At 49.6% G+C, this 10,159-nt stretch overlaps 1 protein-coding gene across 2 annotated transcripts in view; it reads right to left on the reverse strand.

The window, feature by feature from the left end:
- The window catches only part of AXL (AXL receptor tyrosine kinase), a 42,823-nt gene that overhangs the window by 16,851 nt on the left and 15,813 nt on the right, over window positions 1-10,159 (reverse strand). The window contains exons 7-12 of one of the 2 annotated variants that reach the window (XM_026447331.2): window positions 6,694-6,901; window positions 6,239-6,378; window positions 5,527-5,677; window positions 5,198-5,224; window positions 2,097-2,229; window positions 1,089-1,180 (exon numbers count right to left, since the gene is read on the reverse strand). In XM_026447331.2, the coding sequence (XP_026303116.1) occupies window positions 1,089-1,180; window positions 2,097-2,229; window positions 5,198-5,224; window positions 5,527-5,677; window positions 6,239-6,378; window positions 6,694-6,901 (751 nt within the window). The remainder of the gene's footprint in view (window positions 1-1,088; window positions 1,181-2,096; window positions 2,230-5,197; window positions 5,225-5,526; window positions 5,678-6,238; window positions 6,379-6,693; window positions 6,902-10,159) is intronic. The other variant, XM_026447332.2, reaches the window with a different exon arrangement.

Consider the following 10,159-nt stretch of genomic DNA (forward strand, 5'->3'; position numbering starts at 1 on the left):
CTCTTCTCCCAGCACTTTGGGAGGCCAAGGCAGGTTGATCACTTGAGACCAGGAATTCCAAGAACAGCCTGGCCAACAAAGACGGGGTTAGTAAAACCCCATCTTTACTAAAAATGCAAAAATTAGCCAGGCGTGGTGCCATGCGCCTGTAATCCCAGCTATTCGGGAGGCTGAGGCATGAGAATTGCTTGAACCAGGGAGGTGGAGGTTGCAGTGAGCTGAGATTGAGATTGTGTCCCTGTGCTCCAGCCTGGGTGACAGAGCGAGACTGTCTCAAAAAAAAAAAAAAAAAAGAAAAAGGAAAAGGAAAAAGAAACCCATGTCCTTGGGTTGCTCTGAGGGTTAAATGATACATGTAGAATGCTTAGAATGGAGCCTGCCACGTAGGTAGTGCTAGGGTTGTCTGTGATTATTATCACATCATCACCATCTAATCTCAACATTATTTCATCATCATCATCATTTTCTTCTTGATTGTTATTATCTTCATCACTATCATCATCATTACATCTTCTAAGATCCAATGGCTCTGAGGTTTGGTGTTTCTTTTATTTCATTTATTTATTTATTTTCTTTCTTGAGACAGGGTCTTACTCTGTCACCCAGGCTGGAGTGCAGTGGTGTGATCACGGCTTACTGCAGCCTCGACCTCCCTGGGCTCAGGTGATCCTCCTACCTCAGCCTCCAGAGTATCTGGGACTATAAGGGAATGCCACCATACCTGGCTAATTTTTTTTTTTTTTTTTTTTTTTTTGTAGAGACAGGGTTTCGCTGTGCTGCCCAGGCTGGTCTCGAACTCCTGGGCTCAAGAGATCCTCCCACCTCAGCCCCGCAAAGTGCTAGGATTACAGGCATGAGCCACCACACCTAGCCTTGGTGTTTCTAAGATTTACTGTGTCTAAGATTCTACTCCTTGAAAGTTCTTTGTGGTTTCACAAATCTGTTATTTCTAGGGTCTGTGATTCTGACATGCTAGTATCCCAAGACCTTCAGAAACTTTTGGCTGACACATCTATAGAAGCCCAGCGGTCAGATTCTCTATAGCCTTTACCTCTAGGCCAGGGCAGTGGGGCATAGGGTTTACTTACAGGTAGCTTCAGTGGTCCGGCGACTGTAGGACTTGCGCACGCGGTACCTGACTACCAGTTCACCTCTTTCCACTGTTGGCTCGAACACTTCTCTGGCGGGGGGGCGGGGGAGTAGGTGAGGGCAGGGAAAAACCATGTGGAATCCCCTCCTCAACCAGCAGTTGAGCAAGTACCATCTCAGCCTCAAGCCCTGCCTGCCCTCTCTGCTAGCATTTGCTGAGCATGTCTTGGACGGCTACCTTCTGCCTTCCATTCACTCCACACAGCCCCTTGCCCTCATTCTTTTTTTTGAAACAGGGTCTCACTCTGTAACCCAGGCTGGAGCGCAGTGGTGTGATCTCAGCTCACTGTAGCCTCCATCTCCTGGGTTCAAGTGATTTCTGTGCCTCAGCCTCCCAAGTAGCTGGGACCACAGGCGTGTGCCACCACGTCCCGCTAATTTTTGTATTTTTTTTTTTTTTTTTTTTTTTTGAGGCGGAGTCTTGCTCTGTCGCCTGGACTGGAGTACAGTGGCCGGATCTCAGCTCACTGCAAGCTCCGCCTCCCAGGTTTACGCCATTCTCCTGCCTCAGCCTCCCGAGTAGCTGAGACTGCAGGCGCCCGCCACCTCGCCCAGCTAGTTTTTGTATTTTTAGTAGAGATGGGGTTTCACCGTGTTAGCCAGGATGGTCTTGATCTCCTGACCTCGTGATCCGCCCGTCTCGGCCTCCCAAAGTGCTGGGATTACAGGCTTGAGCCACCGTGCCCGGCTAATTTTTGTATTTTTTAGTAGAGACAGGATTTCGCCATGTTGGCCAGGCTGGTCTCAAACTCCTGACCTCAAGTGATCCACCCGCTTCAGCCTCCCAAAGTGCTGGGATTACAGGTGTGAGCCACCGCGGCCTGGCTTCCGTTGCCCTCATTCCAATTCTTGGTCATCACTCTCCTGCACCAGCCTCCTCACTGGCCTCCCTGCCTCCAGCCTCTCCATCCCAGGCCACACAGCCTCCCTATGTGGTTCCAACTTACCCATAACGGGTCTCCTTCTTTCGCCGGTGGACAAGGAAGAGAGCCAAGATGAGGACACAGGCAGCGGCCACGACTGCTCCTAGCAGTACATACCACCAGGGCCACGAGAAGGCAGGAGCTGAAGGTTCCTTCACTATCAGGGGTACGAGGAACAGGTCATGGATGAGGCCTTGGATCCAGCTCTCTGGGACCCAAAAGGGGGATGTTGGAGGGAGGCAGAAGGCCTCGGTAAAGATGTGCACATACTTGATGAGGTGTGTGATGGATGCATTCACATATCTGAATAGGCGGGGCTGGACAGGGTATGCAATGGATGTGATACAAGTGCATGTTAAGGCAGGAGTGTGTGAAAGTTGTAGGATGGGTGAGTTAAGAGTGGGATGGAGGCCAGGTGCAGTGGCTCACGCCTGTTATCCCAACACTTTGGGAGGCCAAGGCGGGCGGGTTACTTGAGGTGAGGAGTTCAAGACCAGCCTAGCAGACATGGTGAAACCCTGTCTCTACTTAAAAGATATATATATACAAAAATTAGCTGGGGTGGTGGTGCACACCTGTAATCCCAGCTACTTGGAAACTGAGGCAGGAGAATCGCTTGAATCTGGGAGGCAGAGGTTGCAGTGAGCTGAGATCACGCCACTGCACTCCAGCCTGGGTGACAGAGCGAGACTCCATCTCAAAAAAAAAAAAAAAAAAAAGAGTGCCAGGATAGCTCAGTTGGTGAAGCATCAGACTTTTAACCTGGTGGTCCAGGGTTCAAGTCCCTGTTTGGGTGTTTGTAGTTTTCCTTACTTTAAGCTACCAAATATTACTCCACCAAGATCCAATAAAACAGAAGAGTGGAATGGATATTTGAGGAATGTGCATTGAGCGTGGAATGGGAGAGAGAGATGTGTGGAATGGGTTATGAGTGTGCCAGGAGGGCTAGATGAACATGAGATGGGTGTGGAGAAATCTCAAGTAGCATAGGTTAGTGTGAGAAATGTGATGATTGTGCAAGGAGGGTGGACTAGAGTGTAGATAAACAGGTGAGTGGGGAAGGAGATCCTTGCAGTGTAGGACGGTGCATGAAGCGTGTGCATGGAGGGTGAGGCTGGTGAATGAAAGACTAAGGAATATCTTTTGAGGAGAATGCAATGACTACAAAAGGATTTTCTTTCTCTCTCTTTTTTCTGTTTTTTTTGTTTGTTTGTTTGTTTTTGTTTTTTTTTGAGACAGGGTCTCATTCTTTCACCCAGGCTGGAGTGCAGTGGCCTGATCTCAGCTCATTGCAACCTCTGCCTCCCAGTTTCAAACAAATCTCCTGCCTCAGCTTCCAAGTAGCTGGGATTACAGGTGTGTACCACCATGCTCGACTAATTTTTGTATTCTTTTTTTGGTACAGACAGGATTTCACCATGTCTCCTGAGTAGCTGGGACTGCAGGTCTGTGCCACTTGGCTAATTTTTTTTTTTTCTTTTCTTTCTTTCTTTCTTTTTTTTTTTTTTATTTGAGACAGAGTCTTGCTCTATTGCCCAGGCTGGAGTACAATGGCATGATCTTGGCTCACTGTAACCTCCGCCTCCCAGGTTCAAGCAATTCTTGTGCCTCAGCCTCCCGAGTAGCTGGGATTACAGGCTCACACCACCACGCCCAGCTAATTTTTGTATTTTTAGTAGAGATGGGTTTTCACCATGCTAGCCAGGCTGGTCTTGAACTCCTGACCTCAGGTGATCCACCTGTCTCAGGCCTCCCAAAGTGCTGGGATTACAGGCGTGAGCTACTGCATCCGGCCACAGGGGTTTCCATAAAGCAAGGAATGAGGGTGAAATAAATATCCAAAGGGGTATGGTAAGCATATACAGAGTTGAATGGCTGCTGGAAAAGTTGGGGGTGTGTGAAGTGGGAAGAGTATTCATGAAGTCTTAGATACAAGGAGTGAGCAAGGAACTTTAAGGATGTAATTGCAGTGTGACAGAAGTGTGCAGTGAGCATGCAAAAGATGTGAGAAGGGCAGATGAGGAGTATGGGGTGCACAGAAAGGGGGTGTAAAAAGGGCAGGGATGGAATGGAGTGTGTAAGAAATAAAGAGCATTATGTGCTGAGTGTGCAAGGGGTTCAGGGTGAGTGTGCAGACAGTGAGATGGGTTGGGATTAGTGAAGGGTGAGGGAATGATGTCTATGGAATGTGGGGTAAGCATGCAAGGAGAATCGGGTGTGGGAAAGTTTGTGGACAATGTTTTTCAGTGTTTGCAATGTGGAAGGTATGGTAAGTACGTACAAGGTGTGCAGAGTTTGTGAATGAGAAGTGTGGTTGTGCAGTGGGCCTTGGGAGTCATGTGGGAGGAATGGATTATAATAGGATGTATGTGAAAGGAGGGTGGAACGAGCTTGGAAAGGGTATGTGAAGAAATGTAGGAAGGAATGTGAGGAGTATTGAAGGCTAGTGGGTTGAGTTACAAGAGTGGGCTATAACAGTGCCCAGAGGAGACAATGAGTGTAGGAGGAATGTTTGAGAATTGTTAGAGAAATATTTGAAAGGGATGGATGTGAGGCGCATACCTCATTCCTCCATCCATCCACCTTTCTTCCCATCCATTCATCCATTCATCCACTCACAAATCCATCCATCTGTCCATCCATCCATTTATCCAACCATCCATCCATCCACCTATCTACCCATTCATGTATCCACTCACCACCCAGTCATCTTTTATTCATCCACCTATCCACCCCATCTATTAATCCACTGACCCACCCACCTATCCAACCTCTATATATCCATCCATCCATCCACCCATCCGTCTACCCATCCATTTATCCACTCACCATCCAGTCATTTATCTGTTCACCCACCTATCCACACCCGCCCATCCACCCTCCATATATCCATCCATCCATTTGTTCATCCATCCACCCACCCACCTGTCACTCCCTGAATACCTACAATGTGCTATGCTAGGCCATTATAGGCACCTCCATTAAGGACCACACAAACTCAAGAAGTAGGTTAGAGTGATGAGTTCGAGAAACATAAAGGGATGTGCAATGAGTATGTATGGTGACAGCACCCCCACTAGGTGTTGAGGGGAGGGAGGGAGGAGATGGGGTGTGGAAGCCCTTACCCAGCTGGTGGACTGGCTGTGCTTGCCCTGTGAGAAGAAAGGACAGAGGAGACATGCTCAGAGAGGACAAGACTGACGTGGCACGGGTAAGGGAGTGAGGGTGTGGCACGGGTAAAGGAGTGAGGGTGTGGCACAGGTAAAGGAGTGAGGGTGTGGCACGGGTAAAGGAGTGAGGCCATGGCATGGGTAAGGGAGTGAGGGCGGCTCTCAGTAAGGCTCGGGGTAAGAACAGGGCCTAGGTTGCGGTAACTCTGAAAGGTACAGGGAGTAAGTCAGGGCTGTCAGGGAGAAATAGGGTTAAAGCAGATTGGGCATGGCTTTGGACCTACCTGGGCGCCAGGCCTCCAGGGGTACTGGGAGGCTCCAGGGTCCATCCCCAGCAGCAGTGTAGGCTGCCACACACACTGTCAGATTGGACACAGACCCGTCCCCCTGCAGCTCCAGGGTCACCTCTTGCCTTAGCCCTATGTCCATTAGCACCTAGGGGGTCCAGAAGTGGCATCAGGGTAGAGCCTCACCCCCCAGCTGTTAAGCCTTCACTCTTGGGCTCAATGCCCCATCTCTTTCTCAAAGCCCTCTCCCCATCCTCCAACTCCGCATCCTTCCTTGTCCTTCCCTTCATCTCTCATCCTCATCCTTTAACCTGTATCCCTCCATCCCCTTCTAGCTTCCCTTTCCATCCTCTCTCCCTGCGTCAGGGTATTGCTAGCCCTGATAGCAGTGCCTTTGTGCAAACTGGGAAAAGGTACCCCTTCCCCAAGGTGCTATACAACTATCTGCTGTGAAATCGTTATAGTAAATACAAGTCTGCTGAAATGCTTTTGCAGTGGTTCAAAAACAGCCATTCCCCATGCCCTCCCCTAGACCCCCTTATTCTCCCCAGAATGTGAATGTGAACCTTCCCTGAACGTGCCCCTCTAGGCATAGAGCAATTGCGTACTACACAACTTGCACAACCGTCCATGTCTGCCCTGATATCTTCTCCTCCCTGTCTCCCTCCTCCCCCAGCCACTCCACTCCAACCCCACCAGCAGCACCCACCTCTGGGGTGTCCTGGCCTTGATACGCCAGCCGGTACCCTAACAGGGTACCCTGCAGGGGCGCCCGGGGTTCCTGCCAATGCACGAAGGCCTGGCTCCCATTCCGCGTGGCACTAATGTTCTCAGGGGGGCCCAGGGGCACTGGAGGACAGGGAAGAGGGGAAGCTGGCACCCCCACCTCTTCCTGACCCCCTCCCCTGTTCCCAGGAAATGGGTGCAGGGTGCCAAGGGCACGCACGTGGGCAACTCGTGGAGGCCTCCCATGAGCGGAAGCACAGGGGAGAGAAGGGCTGGGAGAGAGACCAGTGGGCAGTGCTGCTGAGGGGTCAGAGATTGGACGGGAAGGAGATTGAGGCCATGAGGGGTTAAAGGGGTGAAAGGGGACAATGGGGTGGCACTGATGTAAGCAAAGTCCAGTGGGGTAGTCATGACGTCTCCCTCCCCAGCCCTTCTTACCTCCCTCTGGCGTCGCCACAGGAAGCCAGTGTGTCCAGGATGAGGGGCCCTGGCTGCTGGTGCATGCCACACGGATGTGATAAGGGGTGTGAGGATGGAGGCTGCCCAGCCGAAGCTGGTGGGGGGGCACAGATGCTTGCAAGGTGAGGGGCTCCTCTGGGGGGTCTGGTTCTGCCTGGATGCCCACCCCATCGTCTGACAGCACAGCCTGGGGAGAGGGAAGGGTGTGAGGACAGAACAACCAAGCAATCACACGAGATGGTCACACAGCTCCCAGTGGTGGTGGTTCTAGTGTGACTACACAACTTTGCAAGGGGGTGTGTGTGTGTGTGTGTGTGTGTGTGTGTGTTTTGCAGCACCATGCTAGGATAACACGGGCACCTGGATTTGCAAACCAAGGAGATCATTTGGTTTTATATGACGCGGTTCTATCACCACTTCCAAAAGCCACCTCTGGCAAGACTCTTCCCTCTCTGAGCCTCAGTTTTCTCCTTGGGCAAATGGGGCCTTAGAGGATCAAATGCCTTACAGGATTGTTTAAAGATTAAACGTAGTTATGCCCAAAGGATGCCACAGTGTATGGAGGGTGGTCAGCACCGATAATAATGATGCATAGTGTGATGACAATAATAATGCAAATAGACGGGGCACAGTGGCTCCCGCCTGTAATCCCAGCACTTTGGGAGCCTGAGGTGGGCGATCACTTGAGGTTAGGAGTTTGAGACCAGCCTGGCTAATGTGGTGAAACCCCATCTCTTCCAAAAATATAAAAAATTAGCTGGGTGTGATGGTGCTTGCCCGTAATTCCAGCTACTCAGGAGGCTGAGATAAGAGAATTCCTTGAACCTGGGAGGCAGAGGTCGCAGTGAGCTGAGATCATGTCACTGCACTCCAGCCTGGGTAACAGAGCAAGACTCTGTCTCAAATAATAATAATAATAATAAAAGCATGATATTGTGAGATCCCATTTATATGACATTATGCTACAGGCAAAAGCATTGTTCTAGAAGCAGAAGTGTGGTCATCTCTGGGGCCTGAGGGAGACTTCTTGGGGACTGGAAGGGTCTGTGTCTTGATTTGGACGGTGGTTACATGGTGAATATGTGTATTACACAATCTCAAGGGTGTCCGATCTTTTGACTTTCCTGGACCATAGTGGAAGAAGAATTGTCTTGGGCCACACATAAAATACACTAACACTAATGATAGCTGATGAGTTAAAAAAAAAAAAAATCACAAACAAATTTCATAGTTTTAAGAAAGTTTATGAATGTGTGTTGGGCCGCATTCAAAGTCGTCCTGGGCCACATGTGTTAAGACGAGCTTGATCTAGATTGCATAAAGATTATGCATGTCATATGTCTCATTTCTTTTTCTTTTTCTTTACTTTTTTTTTTTTTTTTTTTTTGGAGACGGAGTATTGCTCTGTCGCCCAGGCTGGAGTGCAGTGGCGAGATCTTGGCTCGCTGCAACCTCCGTCTCCCAGGTTCAAGCAATTCTCCTGCCTCAGCCTCCCAAGTAGCTGGGACTACGCGCACCACCATGCCCAACTAATTGCTGTATTTTCAGTAGAGACAGGGCTTCACCATGTTGGTCAGGCTGGTCTCAAACTCCTGACCTCAGGCAATCCGCCTGCCTCAGCCTCTCAAAGTGCTGGGATTACAGGCGTGAGCCACTACGCTTGGCTAATTTTTTTTTTTTTTTTATAGACGGAGTCTTGCTCTGTCACTCAGGGTGGAGGGCAGTGGCGCGATCTCAGCTCACTGCAACCTCCACCTCCCAGGCTCAAGCAATTCTCCTGCTTCAGCCTCTCGAGTAGCTGGGGCTACAGTAATGCACCACCATGCCTGGCTAACTTTTTTGTATTTTAGTAGAGACGAGGTTTCACCATATTGGTCAGGCTGGTCTCGAACTCCTGATCTCAAGTGATCTGCCTGCCTCGGCCTCCCAAAGGGGCTGGGATTACAGGCGTGAGCCACCACACCCGGCTTTTTTTGCATTCTGTGTAGAGAAAGCGTTTCACCATGTTGCCCAGGCTGGTCTCAAACTCCTGACCTCAGGTAATCCACCCGCCTCAGCCTCCCAAAGTGCTGGGATTACAGGCGTGAGCCACTGGGCCTGTCATGTCATATATTATCTTAATTAAAAAAGAAAAACACGTCCAACATTTGCTGAGTGCCATTCTTAGCCCTTGACAAATCTGAATTCATTTGGCCCTCACATCAACCCTGTTGTCCTGTGGTAAGCATTATGCTTATTTCCACTGTACAGATGACAACACTGAGGCCCAGAGAGATGGAATCACTTGCTCAAGGTCATCTGTTTATCACTGATGAAGCTGGGACCTGAACCCCATCCTGTCCCCATAGTCTTCACTCTACTGGCGGTAAGAATATCAATAATTGTAACAATACCTCTTGTCTGTGCACAGAGGCAGTTTAGCCTAGTGCTGAGGAGTACAGGTGCTGGATCTGGGGCTCAAATCCAGGCTCTACCATTCCCTAGCTGTGTGCCTCAGTCTTCTCATCTGTAAAATGGGATGACAGTGGCTCCCTACCTCACGGGGTTGACTGAATTGGGGCATATAAGCATTTAGAAGACTGCTTGTGCATGCGGAGTGGCATTTATTATTTTATTTATTTATTTATTTATTTATTTATTTATTTATTTGAGATGGAGTTTCACTCTTGTTGCCCAGGCTGGAGTGCAATGGCGTGATCTCAGCTCACCACAACCTCCGCCTCCCAGGTTCAAGTGATTCTCCTGCCTCAGCCTCCTGAGTAGCTAGGATTACAGGCATGCACCACCACGCCCGGCTAATTCTGTATTTTTAGTAGAGACAGGGTTTCTCCATGTTGGTCAGGCTGGTCTCAAACTCCCAACCTCAGATGATCTGCCCGCCTCAGCCTCCCAAAGTGCTGGGATTACAGGCATGAGCCACCGCACCTGGCCTGTCACTTATTATTTTATGTGTGTTTCCTGGTAACAAGTGTCAAGCTCTGCATAGCAGCACAAGTTCCCATACCTATTCCGCCCCAGGAATGGCACACCCAGGGTGGAGGGGGCCACCGCTGGTGTACACATCCGTATAGCCCTGCCACATGGAACCACAAAACCCCCATAACCACACAACTCACGGCCACGCACCTCAGGAATGCTGCAGCCAAGGACTTCCCCTTCACCCTGGAGACCCCAGCCATATAGCCACACAGTATGTCAGGAAGGAGTTTACTGCCACAGGGTGTGGGCTCTAAAGCCAGATTCCTCGGATCTAAGTCCTGGGTTGGATGCTGTTTGCTGTGTGATCTAGAGTGAGTGTCTTGACTTCTCTGAGTCTCAGAGTCTGTCTCTGGAAAATGGGCATCACAGTTCCTACATGTCAGGGTATAAGGTTTAATGACATGATGCATATAAACTGCTTTGCACATTATAATTATCTTTTTTTTTTTTTTTTTTTTTTTTTTTG

This window comes from Piliocolobus tephrosceles, chromosome 21 (genome assembly GCF_002776525.5).
Source record: "Piliocolobus tephrosceles isolate RC106 chromosome 21, ASM277652v3, whole genome shotgun sequence".
Lineage (NCBI taxonomy): Eukaryota > Metazoa > Chordata > Mammalia > Primates > Cercopithecidae > Piliocolobus > Piliocolobus tephrosceles.